Source organism: Scylla paramamosain, chromosome 34 (genome assembly GCF_035594125.1).
Source record: "Scylla paramamosain isolate STU-SP2022 chromosome 34, ASM3559412v1, whole genome shotgun sequence".
Classification (NCBI taxonomy): Eukaryota; Metazoa; Arthropoda; class Malacostraca; order Decapoda; family Portunidae; genus Scylla; species Scylla paramamosain.
In genome coordinates, this window is record NC_087184.1 from 8,325,220 (window position 1) to 8,342,719 (window position 17,500).

General features: G+C 43.1%; 2 protein-coding genes across 5 annotated transcripts in view; one reads left to right on the plus strand and one right to left on the minus strand.

The window, feature by feature from the left end:
- LOC135090097 (suppressor of tumorigenicity 14 protein homolog) overlaps nucleotides 1-4,637 on the plus strand; it is an 11,724-nt gene extending 7,087 nt beyond the window's left edge. The window contains exons 7-12 of the mRNA XM_063986429.1: nucleotides 193-302; nucleotides 486-583; nucleotides 2,048-2,194; nucleotides 2,716-2,837; nucleotides 3,174-3,307; nucleotides 3,787-4,637. Of these exons, the coding sequence (XP_063842499.1) occupies nucleotides 193-302; nucleotides 486-583; nucleotides 2,048-2,194; nucleotides 2,716-2,837; nucleotides 3,174-3,307; nucleotides 3,787-3,960 (785 nt within the window). The 3' untranslated portion in view covers nucleotides 3,961-4,637. The remainder of the gene's footprint in view (nucleotides 1-192; nucleotides 303-485; nucleotides 584-2,047; nucleotides 2,195-2,715; nucleotides 2,838-3,173; nucleotides 3,308-3,786) is intronic.
- A 65-nt stretch (nucleotides 4,638-4,702) lies between these two features.
- Nucleotides 4,703-17,500, minus strand: part of LOC135090098 (zinc finger protein 501-like) — a 90,250-nt gene continuing 77,452 nt past the window's right edge. Inside the window, exons 1-2 of one of the 4 annotated variants that reach the window (XM_063986430.1) lie at nucleotides 10,808-10,960; nucleotides 4,703-9,640 (exon numbers count right to left, since the gene is read on the minus strand). In XM_063986430.1, the coding sequence (XP_063842500.1) occupies nucleotides 8,054-9,454 (1,401 nt within the window). In that variant the 5' untranslated portion in view covers nucleotides 9,455-9,640; nucleotides 10,808-10,960 and the 3' untranslated portion in view covers nucleotides 4,703-8,053. Of the gene's footprint in view, nucleotides 9,641-10,403; nucleotides 10,550-10,650; nucleotides 10,669-10,807; nucleotides 10,961-17,500 lie in introns of those variants that run through there. The other 3 variants (XM_063986433.1, XM_063986432.1, XM_063986431.1) reach the window with 3 other exon arrangements.

A 17,500-nucleotide genomic window follows, 5' to 3' on the forward strand; every position in this document is an offset into this window, starting at 1 on the left:
CTCTTTCGTCGTCCTCACTTTCCTCACTTTTGATTCATACGACTCGCGGATCATGAAATAAATAATCACGAAAAATAACGAAAATAAATAAATAAATAAGCTGAGGCTAGATAGAAAAAAAGAGAAAATAGCAAATGTTATGCTTTAGCTAACCCGGTGTGTGAGTGTGTGTGTGTGTGTGTCTGTTTGCAGGCCTCGCCCCGGACTGGATGACTTACCCGGAGTGTGGTTTGCCCAATAGGAGAAACCAAAATCGTATTACAGGAGGATCAGAAGCCGCTGAGCATGAGTACCCCTGGCTGGTAAGGTACACCCCACCACCCCACCTTCTCTCTCTCTCTCTCTCTCTCTCTGCTAAGTGGTGGATCAATAATCATTTACGCAATCATATTAAAAACTATTAGATAATTTGATTTAATATTGTGGTCTGGTAACTCTCTCTCTCTCTCTCTCTCTCTCTCTCTCTCTCTCTCTCTCTCTCTCAGGCGCTGCTCGTCATCCTCTGGAGTGACTTCAAAGTGACCTGCTCAGGCTCCCTCATTCACCCCCAATGGGTCATCACGGCCTCACACTGCCTCCTCAGGTGACACACACACACACACACACACACATACACACGCACACATACGAGAAGCTTAATGTGTTTAATTAGCGTGTCATATTTTACGAAAAGAATTTCAGGCAAAAGTCAACATCAAGCAGCCCCATCTACCACACCCCCAGTTCTTGCCTTTTGCGGAGCTCTTGGTACAAAACAAATCGGGTTTTAGGGGAATGAGCCTAGCCTACTATTTCCCAGACAATGATAATTTATTTCTGGGCAAAAAAAAAAAAAAAAATAAAAATATGGTTATTCTTTAATCATGATCTACACAATAAACGTATTAACAGTGAAATAATGAACTGAAATCATCTAAACCTAACTTAACCTAGCCTAAGGGTGGCCATACACGTTCAAAAAAAGCGCCAAAATTTTGCATCAAAATTTTGACGTGTAACTTTGATACAAAATTTTGATGCATAATTGCCCACACACGTTTAGGCGTTTTTCCCATCAAAATTCAGTATAGTCAAAATCTTCGACATGGATGCATCAGTGGCCATAGCACTAGTGTTCGCATTGGACTCTGATAAACTTCCTGGTAAACGTCGGAAATGGTCAAAAGACTGGTTTTTAAAACGGGAAACCTACGGACACGTCAACCTCCTGCAGGAATTACGTGTTAACGAACCAGGGGACTTCCGTAACTTCCTTCGAATGGATGCGCTATCGTTCGATGAGTTACTCGGCCTTGTCGAGCCATTGATAAGGAAAGAAGACACCGTCATGTGTCCATCCATACCACCAAGTGAACGCTTGTACTCGTACAGGTCTTCAGTTCCGGCGCTTGATTTGGCACTTTTGTCCATTTTTCGAAGTTCATTGTGAAAATTTGTTCGCAGATTATTTATTTTTTTCTTCAGATCTTCTAATGTGGCGGAAGTAAAATGCTCACGATATTTCTGCAGTAGAATGTCATAGGCCTCGGCTTTCTTAGCACGATTGCTATAATCATCCGACTTAATTCTCCACAAGGCTGGCAAGGTCCGATACACTCCTAAAACTTCAATCAAAAATTTTTTTTTTCGGCCTCCTCCTCCGCAGACATGGCGATCCTGTCTCTTCGTCAGTCACCTGCGAACTAAACAGCTTGATCAAAATTTTGACAGGAGCCCACACACGCATCAAAAATTTGACGACTCGTCAAAATATATATAACGGATTTGATCAATCAAAATTTTGCTTCAAATCTTTTTTTGACATCAAAACGTCCTACACACACTCAAATTTTGCATCAAAATTTTGATATCAAAATTTTGATGCAAAATTTTGACGCTTTTTTTGAACGTGTATGGGCCCCTTAACCCTCTGTTGGGAACGCTAATGTTATTCAAATATTATGCAAAGCTCATCAGTCAATACATTCATTTCTACTCGATTCAGACATCAATATCACTGGAGTTTGTGACACTAGTTAAGGCAACTTGTGTACATTCACGAACACAGAAGGAAGAACGGACAGGTGTGGACGCCCCGAGTGACGGTGCACCTGGGCGTGGTGACGAGAGAGCAGGGCGGCCAGGTGGAGGTGGAGGCGAGCACTGTCATCCTTCACCAGAAACTCAACTTTCATTACGACGTGGCTCTGCTGAGGTTAGTCTCTCTCTCTCTCTCTCTCTCTCTCTCTCTCTCTCTCTCTCTCTATGCCAATTTGCGGAATCAATAATCATTTCCGCAGTTAAACGTAGATAACATTTTTTTTCTTTTTAATATGTAATGGTGTGGTAAGTGCTCTCTTTCTCTCTCTCTCTCACCGACCACACCTCACTACTCTGTATAGTTCCACCATAGCCTAGCCACACAGCATCGTAGTCACACCCAAAGCCACACCATCACACAAAGCACTTCACATACACCCCTTATCACATCTCTTACACCTTAAATATTTATCGTATACCCATTACACCCAACATACGCCACATACACACATACTTAAACTTCACCTTAGCACATTTACGTATCACAAACACTATACACCTTACGTATACCACACTCAGCCACTACACCTCCTGTAAATCAAATACGAAAAAAAAAAAAAAAACACAATACGCTTTAAACTTATTTATACACCCTTTAATTACACCCTTGTGACATCCAACACCCTTCAATGACAGACTGGAGCGCTCTGTTGACTTCTCTGCCGCCATACGCCCCATCTGCCTGCCGCCCCGGAGCCTCAGCATGTCGCCAGAGGGAGCCCGAGTAGAGATCGCGGGCTGGGGCAACGACGAGACCGGTGCGTGACTGAAAGATTGATCTGATGATGACGCAATGGTCGCTACACTATGGCGCCGTGCGTGGAGGATTGGGGGGTGGGGGGTTGTTATTACTTTTTTTTATTTATTGGTGTTATGTTCGTGAAGTTATGGATCTCTCTCTCTCTCAATGACATTTTCCTGTTACCTAGCGTATCTACGAATATATTTTAATTGATAGTAATATTAAAGAGTGCTCTCTCTCTCTCTCTCTCTCTCTCTCTCTCTCTCTCTCTTAACCACATTTTTGTTACATCACTTATCTCATGCTTTCATTAACAGTATTCAACTAATATTCTCTCCCCTCCCCTCTGCAGGCACAAAGAGCAACGTGCTGAAGGTGCTAGAGCGGCTCGGCATGTCCTGGGAGAAGTGCAAGGCGTGGTTCCCCAAATACATCACGCAACACCACTTCTGCACCTACGGCAGGGACAGGCGGCACATTTGTGTGGTGAGTATCAACGCCAAGAGTCCCTCCCTTGTCACGCTTCACTGAACAATGGCCGGTGATATAATGTAAGTGGGGAGCGGTAATGAGTCTCTCTCTCTCTCTCTCTCTCTCTCTCTCTCTCTCTCTCTCTTTGAGCTTGATTACCTTCCTTGTACGTAAAAGTTGACAAATAAATACTGTAATGATATAAAATAAAAGTCAGACAAAAGACTGGAAAAAAAGAGTCAGTCTCATTTACACGAAATTAATAAATGATACAAATAAATAAATAAATAAATAAATAAATAAGTAAAACAAGGTGTAATAAAATAATAATAATAAAAAAAAGAGCTAAACAAAAGAACGCCAAAGATAACGCAACAACTTCAAGTCAAGGAAGAGAACTCCATAACACGTGAATCAGGACCAAGCTATTAAGGACACGAGTTCCCATTATCTGGCCACAAAGTTCCATTCACGAGCCCTTTTTCCCCACCCAGGGTGACTCGGGAGGGCCGGTGATGGTGGAAGTGGAGGGTCGCCTGGCGCTGCTCGGGGTCACCAGCTTCACCGCCACAGCTTCCTGCAACGGCACCGAGCCCGATGGACACACTTCAGTCCCTCACTTCCTGGACTGGATACAGCAAGAGACAGGCATCAAACTCCCTGTCTAAGTACACATCGCGGATCAAACCTTTCGGGATCTTACCTCGCCTTTTGAATATCTCTAGAAGTTAAGGTTTTTAAGGGCGATTCCATAATATTAGTGATAATTTAAGAAGTCTCATCGTCATTGGGAAAAACGCTCATAAGAATCCAATTAATGATCTCTATGGTCTTTGAATTAGTTCTTATGAGTCTTAGGTATTTTTAAATTAGGATCTTAGTTTTCAGATTTGTATTGCATTGTTCAAGGCAATTATTTCACAATAACGTAAAATGTTAGAAAAGTTTTAAGCATCAAACTGGCAATTTACCATGTGACACTGAGGAAGTTTAGATATTTATGTGGCAGAGAATTAAGGTTGGACAAAAAAGACATAACACTGGATGCAAAAAGGTGTAACAGCTGCCAAGAATGTGAGATAAGAAATTTTAATTTTATTCACCACTAAGAAAAATCACTAACTATCACAGCAATTACCATAACAACCTTAGTGGATAAAACTGCTTTTCAGACAACCTCATGTTCTTTCATCCAGGCCAAAGGTGCTGGACTGATACCCATGTCACTGAGCACAGGGTGTCAGGACGTTCAGCTGACTTTGAAGACCCGAGAGAAGAATGAGTGATTGTATCTTGAGATGAAATGAAAGTGTCATGCATGTAATAAAACTTGCAATAGTGAATTACTTTGTACAAATTTCCTTTCAACCTTAATGATAACTAGGTGATACTCATGAAGAATATAGATAATTAATAATATTCAGTTTATTAACAAGACCATATATTTACTTTCTTAGAGAAATGCCATTACAAGTGTTAGACTTGGTATATGCAAAACTTGACCTAATCTGGCACTAATGCTGACAGATGAAGGAGGTATATTGCAACACTCGATGTGCTCATTCAACACAAGTACAGTCAACAAAGGAAGTATTAGTACTCCTCTGCCTTTATGGCCTATTTGTGGCCTCACTTTATCATAAGAACACAAAACATAAAACACACCACAACTGTTGTAACGTCAAATAAACTACAGATGAACAGGACTGATGCATTCACCAAGACAGATACTTTTCTTGTTGACTGTATGTAATCTGGATGTTCAGGCTGACACTCCACTTTGCCTCCCTCACACTCACTCTGAGAAGCCCACCATCATGTGTACCTAGCCCTGTGTTTGACTTCCACGCCGGACACTGGGGGATGTGGCAGTGAGTGTGTGTGTGTGGGGTGGTCTTGCTCTGGTGTCTTCATCTGCACAGCTCCAGCCAGAAGGGATGTCACAGATTTCAGCATTTTTCACTTACAAGATACAGTAATACTTCCATTCCCATTTGATTTACCATTTGCATCACTATATGGGTAATTTTGAGGAAATATGTGACATCATTTATGGCCAAAGCTGTACATGGTTTAACTTAACAAGCAAACAACCTTTAAATTACAATGAAAGTACAGTTAGCATTCACTGGCGGTGGCATGTACTTTGGTCTCCTAGATCACTTGCTCTTTAGTTGGCAGCTGTAATGTTACAAAGCATAAACTAGGTGCAGATCAATTTAGATTCTATTTTATATTATCTTACTTCTCTGTGCAGTTATTTTTGTGCATCCATCCCTTCTGAATCTTATGTTATTCCCTAATTGTATGTGTACTTTCAAAAGCCTAAGATAGAAGGCAGAGAAGTTAACTTAAGTGAGGTATTTGCATAGAATACTTATAATGGCTCATTTGCCACATGCCTATCTGTGCTTTGTGTATATACAGAACACATTTTTGTCCCTATCCTGTTCTTCAGCACTCCCCCACACATCCACCCACACCACAACATTCAACAAACCACCTAAGTCCTCCCTTCATCCTACATCCAGCATTCTTGCTTGTGTTCAATTCAACATTTTTACTTTTAATCCACAAACTCAGTATCTCTAGTCCCTAACTCAATAATCTGACTTCAGATCCTTCCAAAACAGACAAATGTCAAATATGATTACCTGATCAAAGTTTTCTTTTTAGTGATCACTCACTCATCTCTTTAGTCTCTCACTCAAGTAATATCCCTTTCTGATTGTAACACACAACATCCTTGCCACTGAAACAAGAGGGTCTGGTCTACACTAACACCAAGAACAGTGTTGGGAGGGAGCTGCAGGGAAGGAATATTTGGTATGCACTTAATCATTACAGTGGAAATTTGATGTGGAAAAAAGTTAGAATTATACTATGAAAACTGTACTGTGTGCAACAGGACAGGAAAGAGGGAATGATATAAACAGCTTCAGCCTTACAATAAGGGTGAGAAAGAGGAATGACCAGCGTGTGTGAGAAGTGACAGCCTGATTATATACAAGGAAGTGAGTTGATTACTCTTTTTTTTTGGCCGGAGAAAATAAAGTTATTAAACAACCCCAGATTAATAATTTGAAATTAGTTTGCCCATTACAAGCAAATAGATTGTGCCTTGCCTTGTGCATACCACATATGTATGCATCTACACACACACACACACACACACATACAAACAAATAAACTTTAAAATGAACATTTTTGTTAAAATGCTAAATTTTCAAATAAACTATTGATCATTATCACCATCATTATCATTAAACACACACACACAGACACACACACACACACACACACACACACACACACACACACACACACACATATGCACACACACATACTGCACTAGTTTCCTTTTCACATTCATTATCCTGTGAGAAGTCAAAACTCAACATTACCTCTATGCCTTCACAAGCTCCAGACACTACAAAGCATTAAATGAATGTTGAAACATGATGTGGCAAAAAAAAAAAAAAAAAAAAAAAAAAAAAAAATTAGTTGAAGAGTAACTTTAGGATTTACAGAGATCCACAGTGCTGCTGCTGCTGCTGCTGCTGCTGCTGCTCCTCCTCACTACAATTAATTGGGTTCTACTATAAAGCATATTAGGCATTCAGTGTTATATACTATATATATATATGACACAGACGGGCTACTTTTAAAAATATATCTAAACATTCTGCTGCTATGGTTCTAAGTCTAAATGTGTATCACTACTCCTGACCGGTGGAGACCAAGCACTGCAGGCAGCCGGCCGGCACCACCACCATCGCCGCCACCACACCCCGTGAGCGGTGCTGCGGTCACCTCAAAGCAACATAGTGGCAGTAATGTTTGACTGAATACAAATCCAAGGTTAGTGCTGGAAGGAAGTGCAGTATTAAGTGGTATCTCGCCTAACTGACATCCTGGCCACTATTGTGTTGTGTCATGATGGGGAAATGCAAAAGGAGGGAAAGAGGAGGGAAGGTGAGCCTCAGACAGGGAGAAACTGAGACCAACTAACTTCTGGCACAATGGGGATGACGACACTAAGGAAGGGGAATACATTGCATTGCTGCACTGATGAGACACTGCTGAGATGGCAGACTCTCATTGGCATGTCTTGACTGGGAGATTGGCAGGACTGTTCAGGTATTTCATTCTCCAGTGTTTAGACCTGCTTTGCAAAACCAATCAGGAGAAAGTGTGCAAGCCTCTGTATCTCAAGAGCCTCCAGTGAACTTTTGTGGTAATGGTAATACTGCTGTAAACAGAATGGCTGGTGACATGGCAATCCTGAAGGTTAATACTTTACGTTCAGCTTTTAGAAAATTTGATGAGACTTTGGTGCTTTGTGATGCACAAAGTCAATGGCAGCGATGGTGGGAACAAGAGTGTTCCTCTTCCACCAAGATCTGGGAAGAATGGACAATGTTTGACACACATGAATACATGAACTGTGGACATCACTACTGGGTTGCAAAATGTGCTTGTGAGACTGTTTGTCTGGCAACATGAAAATGCTCCCTCAGAGAAAGCTGGCAACTGCATTTTGTTACATCATAATTAGTCAATTTGAGAAAAAAGAAAAAAAATTTAATTTTGATATTTGTACTATAATGAACTCTTACACCTAAAAAGAGAACATAGTTATCACTTAGTTCATGACAAGATGTTTCTCCTTGACCAACATTAACCTTGGCCACCACGATGCCACAGCAGCACCAGCATCGTCCAGCCACACTACAGGTGCTGTGTGGCTGGCTCATGGCACTACAAGGAGGCATTGAGGCTCTGGCCCACACTGGCCCCTGCCTTGTGGTGGGTGGAGTCCCCTCCAATACCCATGTGGCCGGTGTAGTAGCGGGAGTGGTACACGTCGGCCAGATTCCTGTTCCCCTTGGCTGCCAGGTTGGTGATGCTGTACTCAGTGAGGGAGTCATGGTGGTGGTGATGGTGGTGGTGGTGGTGGTGCAAGCCATGGGCCCCATGGTTCATCTTGGGCATCAGGCTGGTGTACTTCTTGGTGAGGGAAGCAGACTCCTCCTTGGGGCTTTCCTCGTGCTCGATGCTGCTGCATGAGCTGAAGGACTGCTCACTGATCATGCTCTCCTCCTCCTCTTCTTCCTCCTCCTCCTCTTCCTCCTCTTCCTCTTCAAAGTTGTAGTCGGGCTTGATGTACTGCTCCACATTCTCCTCCTTCATGCAGTCCTGGCACCAGGATGGCTCTGCATGGCCCTTCTCAGTTTTGACTGGCAGGTAAATGCTCTTCAGGTAAAGCTTGTGGCAGCGGGAGCAGTTGTAGGACTTCTCCCCATGTCGCTTCAGGTGCTGGTTGAGGATGCTGCGCTGGGAGAAGGCCTTGCCACAGTGCGTGCAGGGGAAGGGGCGCTCACCGGTATGGACACGTGTGTGCTGCACCAGGTACACCTTCTTGCGGAATGCCTTGCTGCACACCAGGCAGGAGAAAGGCTTCTCCTCCCCATGCACCTTGTCATGTTCCCGCAGGGCACTCTTCAGGGCAAAGGACTTGCCACATTCATAGCAGGTGTGCGGCTTCTCTCCAGAGTGCCGCTTGAGGTGCTGCACCAAATTCCCCTTCAGGGAGAATGCACGCTTGCACTGGGGACACTTGTGGGGCCGCTCCCCAGTGTGGGTCCGCATGTGCTGGTCCAGGTAGCTCTTCTTCATGAACAGCTTGTTGCATTCCGAGCACTGGTGGGACTTGTGGTCTGTGTGCAACTTGAGGTGCTGTGCCAGGTTGCCCTTGAGAGAGAACGCCCGGTCACACTGCGGACACTTGAAGGGCTTCTCCCCAGAGTGGACCCGTGCATGCTGGTGTAAGTAAACCTTCTTGAGAAAGGTCTTGGGGCACTCGGTACAATTGTAGGTCTTTTGGTTGGTGTGCAGCTGCATGTGTTTGGTGAGGTTGCCCTTGAGGGAGAACTCTCTGCTACAGACGTTACACTTGTGGGGCTTCTCCCCGGTGTGGACCCTCACGTGGCGGGTGAAGTCTGCCTTGTTGGAAAAGATCTTGCTGCACTTGCATACAAAGCTCTTGTCATGTATGGAGGGTAGGAGGAGGTCTTCAGCCTGGATTGAGGATGAGTACAGAGAGCTGAAATGAGCGGCTTGATAACTGTAATTGTTGCTCGTGGGCAAGATGCTGCTCATGGTGTACAGGGCTCGCTCTTTTTCTCTCTCTGCCTCTCTCTCTCGCACCTGACTGTGACCGGCGTGCAAGTGCCTCAGGGTGGAGGTGTTGGGATCCCTACCAAGTAATTCAGGGATGAGTGCACTGCTTCATCTTGCAGCAGCGAGGGGAGCACATCCTCACTCCTGCCGTGACCCTTCCATGGTCTGCAACAACAGGCACAAGTGAACATTAAGGCTTTGGAATGGCTTCACAGGCAGCCTCTGTGCCACTTACAATCTCTTAACTGAAGCTGGTATAGAATATCTCTTATCATCAACCTCAAAATTAATTTGTATTTGTGTGTGTGTGTGTGTGTGTGTGTGTGTGTGTGTGTGTGTGTGTGTGTGTGTGTGTGTGTGCATGCATGCCAATACAAGGCTTCGTGTCATCCACACCCTAACATTCGGGCAGTAAATTTTTTCACCAACATTCTTACCACAAATAATGACAAAACATATGGAGTATAATAGTATCTGAACTAAGGTTCACAGTGATTTTAGAAATTTTGGGATAAATCTTTTAACATGGATACAAACATTACAAAACACCCTCACATAATCTCCTTGCAGCTGTATCAAACACTCCCTCTTAGAATTACAACCTTTACATTCATTTTCGCCTCACATACGTTTTGCCATTACAAGAGGCGTGCACTTATGATGGCACAGGCAGCACACCTCTGCCACAACCCCCTGTGTCCCTGTGCTTCCTACACACAGTCTCCCCAGGATGGACACGTGGCTCAGAAGCACCCATTCAGCTAAGACATTGAAATCGTCCTTGATATCCCCACAGGAGCTTTATACAGATCCTCGTACACTGAAGACACCTCTAACAGCCTCACAGGGCCTAAAAAAAACAATATATACAAGATACTCAAACTACTCTCACACAACATCCCTAACAAAGCTCTCTAACAGACCTTACCATGTCTAACACCCTCATAACAGCATTCAGATCCTTAAATATCCTCTAACACAACCAGCGCGCCCCAGCAGTCCCAACAAGAACCACAAACAGCCCCTCATAGCACAGTGACAGCTCCCAACACACCCTTTACAGCTGCACCGTCCCTTAGAACAGACCCCAAACGCCTCATATAGTATGTCCAGACAACCTCACATGCACCCCTAGCAGCCCCTGACAGCCCTAACAAGCCCCTGCCAGCCCCTACAAGCAGAGTGACGTGCAGAAATGTAAAAAGAAAGAAAGGCACGTTAGCCCATTTCCTCTTGTTTGTTTTTCGTTGCGCGCGTCCCTCCCAACCAACGCCACCATCCCTTATTTACTCTCGTTTTACTCCACTATCCGCAATTATTTCACATTCTTACGTTTTGTATTGGTTCCGCGGAGTAAAGGTGGTGCCCCGCTGTCGTGCAGAGTCTAGGGATATGCGTAAAATACAAGAAATGAGCAGAATTAAGGTGGAGGTGCCTGGCGTCCTCCCCCTCTTTGCTGATGTAGGAGAGGTAATGGTGTTTATTCCCATTGTCAATGGTAAATTAGAGACAATTTATTACGGTGGTGGGGATATTTCAAGTGGTTAGTACGGATGGTAGAAGGAACGTTGGCAAAACAAAGAGAAATAGCCAAACAAGACAAGGATACATGGCTTGTTGTCACATTAATATTTGCCACAGGAGGAAAGTTAGCCAATATTTATACACATTAATGTTTCACTAAATATTACCATTCGTTTTCTATCAAAATAAAGATAATTTTCATTTATTAGATTAAATGTCTGAATATCGATAAAACAAACGAAACTTACAGAAAACGTATCAAAACAAAGGTTTTAAGAGTGACTTATTTGGTTTGAAAGTTACGAACTGCGAGAATTTTCTTTCATTACGGATAGGCCGAGCTGCCAGGCCTCATGTATTTAATTGTGAGACGACTAAGCAGGAAGGGGGCTTATTTTGGGATTGAAGAAGAAGAAGAAGAAGAAGAAGAGAGAGAGAGAGAGAGAGAGAGAGAGAGAGAGAGAGAGAGAGAGAGAGAGAGAGAGAGAGAGAGAGAGAGAGAGAGAAAATGATAATTTCATGATTAGTACATATATATATATATATATATATATATATATATATATATATATATATATATATATATATATATATATATATATATATATATATATATATATATATATATATATATATATATATATATATATATATATATATATATATAAGTGAAGAAGGACATGTACCACTCTGTGTTGCAACTCCAGGAAAACTTTTATTTTCAAGCATACGTAACATCCAAATCATGGACGAGCACTGACGAAATACTGGCTCACCAGCTGACTACGTGATAAGTCCAAAAAACGACGTTAGACGTGTACGCTCATCTTCACATTATATGATTACTATTATTAGTAACCAAACCTAGTGAGCCTCTAAAATATGCTGCTAGTTGTACTGCCGGGAAAAATGCAGCATCAGGAAGGCATTGTTCAGAGGACGCCATCTTCTTGGTTTGTTTACCAACTGGCAACTGTCAGCCAACACCCGCTCCGCCTCCTCTCGCTGGCCGCTCTCTGCTTGCCTACTCTCACGCTGGAGGCCTTGCACTCAACAAAACAATGAAACTTGACTCTATCTGCCTTGGAACAGACTGACTAGCCAACAAAACAGTGAAACCTGAACACTGGTGCACCACCACCATGGATCCCGCTGACCATGCAACAGGAAGGGCGTTCCACAAATTCCCCAATGTAATAGTAACGAAGTGCCTGGCGCGGTAAAACAGGCTGCCTTCCTATACTCAGTTAGGCAGGGCGATGAAAGGAGTCTCGGGAGGCGGAACGCAGGGTCATTTAGATTCTTTAGAGTCCATGGAGGAAGGTGTGTGTGTGTGTGTGTGTGTGTGTGTGTGTGTGTTCAAATAACCTTTGTCTAATCCAACATCTACAAACCCACGAAGAACAATAACATGAAAAATTCGGAAAAAATAATTAATCAAGCTTTAAATCTCTCTCTCTCTCTCTCTCTCTCTCTCTCTCTCTCTCTCTCTCTCTCTCTCTCTCTCTCTCTCTCTCTCTCTCTCTTTCTCTCTTTCAGTAACTTCGTTCTGTATTTATTTATTTTAATTGTAAAAAATCCATTTAAAACAGATGTTACTTGTGTGTGTGTGTGTGTGTGTGTGTGTGTGATTTGATCGTACGAAAAGGGGTGGTAATGTTACTCGATACTTTGACACCCATCCTCTCTCTCTCTCTCTCTCTCTCTCTCTCTCTCTCTCTCTCTCTCTCTCTCTCTCTCTCTCTCCATCAGGCCAGTCGATGGTCGAGTGAGGGACGTCTGTCTGTCTCTGTCTGTCTATATATATCTGAGACAGCGAGACCGTCACCAACCATACCGACGTAACTCTCTCTCTCTCTCTCTCTCTCTCTCTCTCTCTCTCTCTCTCTCTCTCGCTTGAAATTCACCCATATATATATATCCTACCCATGTATTATATATATATATATATATATATATATATATATATATATATATATATATATATATATATATTTTTTATATTTGAAATCTGTCTGTCCTTCTGTCTGTCTGTCTGTCTGCATGACTTCCTCTCTCACGCACATTTTTCTTTCTCCCTGTCTATCTGTCTGTCTGTCTCGTTCGCCTTTCTGTTTATCTGTCTGTATGTCTGACTGCTACACGCGCATCTTCCTGTCTGTCTGCTGCCTCTAGCTAGCCTTTCTGTCTATATGTCTGTCGGTTTGTCTGTCTGCCCCTAACACACGCCTCTCTGTCTGTCTGTTTGCCCCTAACATACGCCTGTCTGTCCTGTCTGGATGTCACTGACTATTCCTGCCTGTCTGGCTTCTATGCAAATTTTCCTGTCTGTCCCATCCGTCCGTTTGTCTGTGTGTCTCAGTCCTAACTGTCCCTTTTCTTACTAGGATTTGTTGACACTTATAAAAGCTAAAAGTATAATGCAGAATTGGAAGCTGAAAATTAATTCTATCTCGAGACATTTATCTTAAAACAACTCATTCTCTCTCTCTCTCTCTCTCTCTCTCTCTCTCTCTCTCTCTCTCTCCTCTCTCTCTCTCCTCTCCTCTCTCTCTCTCTCTCTCTCTCTCTCCTCCCTTCTCTACAGTATGCCAGACGGGAAGTGAAACAGTCTAATAAAAAGTCGAGAGAGAGAGAGAGAGAGAGAGAGAGAGAGAGAGAGAGAGAGAGAGAGAGAGAGAGAGAGAGAGAGAGAGAGAGAGAGAGAATATTCACTCCTCATTTGTCCTTAAGATTCACCCGATTGCCCTCTGACCTGACCAAATGACCTCTCTCTCTCTTTGTCTCTCTCTCTCTCTCTCTCTCTCTCTCTCTCTCTCTCTCTCTCTCTCTCTCTCTCTCTCTCTCATCTGACCTGACCTGACCTACAGTTTCGTTCACATGACCTCGCACAATATGGGGGCGACAATTCCGGAAGTCTCTCTCTCTCTCTCTCTCTCTCTCTCTCTCTCTCTCTCTCTCTCTCTTTGTCTCTGGTGGACGAATGCACGAGAGAGAGAGAGAGAGAGAGAGAGAGAGAGAGAGAGAGAGAGAGAGAGAGAGAGAGAGAGGATGTGAAGCACTCTGATGAACAGCGAATGAAACTTGTAAGGCTTCAGTAATTTCCCGGAGTGTAAACGATCTGGCTTTTGCGCTTGCTGGAGGAGGAGGAGGAGGAGGAGAAGAAGAAGAAGAAAAAGGTGGTTCAGCCAGTTTATTATTATTATTATTATTATTATTATTATTATTATTGTTATTATTATCATTAAAGGTGGTGGTGATTGTAATGGTGATAGTGTTTGTTGTAGCAGCAGTAATAATAGTAGTAGTAGTAGTAGAAGTAGTAGTAGTAGTAGTAGTAGTAGTAGTAGTAGTAGTAGTAGTAGCAGTAGTAGTAGTAGTAGTGTTTACTATAATAATTGCCGTTGTTTTTGTAGTTACTATTATTTTACACCATGATCATTAAACCACCACCACCACCACCACCACCACCCCTTCTACGTACTGCTACAACCTTAATTAACAGTCATTAACCTAATTAATTGGTACTAAATGATATGCACCTCCTCCACCACCTGATAGTGTGGAGGGAAGGGGAAGGGAATGGGGAGGAGAGGGGGAGGAGGAGGAGGGGGAGGAGGGGGTTATTTGATACTTTAATTCACTCCAGCGTAGAAGAGGGATGGAGAGAATGGAGGAAGAGGAGGAGGAGGGAGGGAGGGATGGAGAGGATGGAGGAGGAGAAGGAGGGGAGGGTTGGAGGAAAAAAGGGGGGTTGGGGGAGATCCCAGCTAGTCCCTTCGTCTCCATTATTAAACTGAAACGTGACTCTCTCTCTCTCTCTCTCTCTCTCTCTCTCTCTCTCTCTCTCTCTCTCTCTCTCTCTCTAACATCTGGAAGCGTTATGAATGAAATAAAAATAATGATGTTAGTTTAGCCACTCCAACACACACACACACACACACACACACACACACACACACACACACACACACACACACACACACACACACACACATCAGACAAGTTATTTTTTCCATCTCTCTTCACTATCATTTTTCTTCTATCTTTCTCCTCCTTTCCTCCTGTTTTTATCACCTTTTTCCTCCCCTTACCATCTGTCTCCTCCTAACCCTTTTCCTACTCTTTCCCTATAGGAGGAGTTCCAAGATGGCTGCCGCTGCCCTTCAGATGGTATCGCCCTCTTATTAACATATCTGATCCCACCACCTCCACCTCCTCCTTCCGCTCCCTAGGGATTAGGAAGCAATTAAGAAAAGTAAAGAAAACAAAAAATAAAAAAAAACAGTGGCAGCAGTTCACTTTACGACAAAAAAAAAAAAAAAAAAATGTGGTATTGTTTCTTTTTGTTGTTTATTTTATCACTTCCTATTTTTTTCAGTGTAAAGGGTTATTGTTATTGAAAGTGTCCGTTCTTGATTTTTTTTCTTTCTTTTCTCTGTCTTCTTTCTATTTATATTTATGGTTATCTTTTCCGTTTTTTTTTCTCTTTTTCTTTTCCTTCTCATCTATTGTCTTTTTTGTCGTATCTTCTTTTCTTTTCTTTTCATTCATTGTTTTCTTTTTCCTTTCTATCACAGTTTCCTTCTTCGTTTCTTTCTTTATTTCTCTGTTTCTTCCTTCATCATCATCATCATCATCATCATCTTTTTCTCCTCCTCTTCACACCTTTTGTAACCATTTAATTTTTATTCTTAATCTAACTAAACTTCTTCTTTGCTATCTCCTTCTTCACCATCTTCTTCTTCTGCTATTCCTTCTCATATTCACATTTATATAACCATCTAATTGTTATCCTTAATCTAACTAAACATCTATTTCTTTGCTATCTCCTCTCATTTATCTTTTTTCTTCCTCAAGTTTGGAATGTCACAAGTTAACACCGACTGGAATACCTGTCTGCCTCAGTTTGTTCCAGCATTAACCTCCTCCTCCTTCTCCTTCTCCTCCTCCTCTTCCTCCTCTTCTTCCTCCTCCTCCTCCTCCTCCTCCTTCTCCCCTTCTTCCTCCTCCTTCTCCGCCAGCCAGTTTCCTTCCCCTCCCGCTGATCAAATTACCTGAGTTTGCCCTAAAATAATCGCCTGAAATTAATCCACTTTGCTTGGTCGAGAGAGAGAGAGAGAGAGAGAGAGAGAGAGAGAGAGAGAGAGAGAGAGAGAGAGAGAGAGAGAGAGAGGGAGGGAGAGTTATATAATTAAGTGTGTACACGTTAATTATGAAAACGTGCATAATTGTCCTTGGTAGTGTGTGTGTGTGTGTGTGTGTGTGTGTGTGTGTGTGTGTGTGTGTGTGTGTGTGTGTGTGTGTGTGTGTGTGTGTGTGTGTGCATGAGTGGCCGCCGTGTGTGCGTTGACAATGTACACAGTCTTTCGTTTCGTGGAGTTACACTGCCTTCTCTCTCTCTCTCTCTCTCTCTCTCTCTCTCTCTCTCTCTCTCTCTCTCTCTCATCCTCATTTCATCTCCCCGTTAATTTCTCCAGCTCTATCTTATCGTTTTTGTGTATTTTTCCTCACCTTACCTCTCTCTCTCTCTCTCTCTCTCTCTCTCTCTCTCTCTCTCTCTCTCTCTCTCTCTCTCTCTCTCTCTCTTTGAAATGCGTTAATGTATCTTTTACCTCGCAAAGAGAGAGAGAGAGAGAGAGAGAGAGAGAGAGAGAGAGAGAGAGAGAGAGAGAGAGAGAGAGAGAGAGAGAGAGAGAGAGAGAGGTGCAGTTAGGGTGGGGCACAACAAGTTTCCTCCTCCTCCTCCTCCTCTCCCCTCTTTCTCCTCTCCCTCTTCCTCCTCTTCCTTCTCATTCATTCTAAGGGTCACACACTCTCCCCTCCCCCCTCTCCCTCTCCTTCGCTCGATAACTTGTCAAAGGTCAACGTGACTCTCTCTCTCTCTCTCTCTCTCTCTCTCTCTCTCTCTCTCTCTCTCTCTCTCTCTCTCTCTCTCTCTCTCTCTCTCACTCTCTCACGCGTCAGACCGGAAGTGTAACCTAAGGAGCGAGATGGCCCAGGCAAGGATGAGTCTCTCTCTCTCTCTCTCTCTCTCTCTCTCTCTCTCTCTCTCTCTCTCTCTCCGTTTTATTTTCCCATATTTTTCTTCCTTGCTTCCATGTTTTCTTGCTTGTTTTGTGTTTCTTTTCTCTATATCTTCCCACCTCTTTCATCCCACCCGTGTCTGTCTGTCTGTCTGTCTGTCTGTCTGTCTGTCTGTCTGTTTGCCTGTCTCATTTTTATCTGTTCTTATCTTTTCACGTCACAATTGGCTGATTTATTTGAAAGGAAAATGGGAAAATGAGAGAGAGAGAGAGAGAGAGAGAGAGAGAGAGAGAGAGAGAGAGAGAGAGAGAGAGAGAGAGAGAGAGAGAGTCAGCTGGATACTGAAGAAACCTTATTATGTATAACTTTGCCATTCTTCCAACATCTTACAGCTCTCTCTCTCTCTCTCTCTCTCTCTCTCTCTCTCTCTCTCTCTCTCTCTCTCTCTCTCTCTCTCTCTCTCAAATTTCCCAC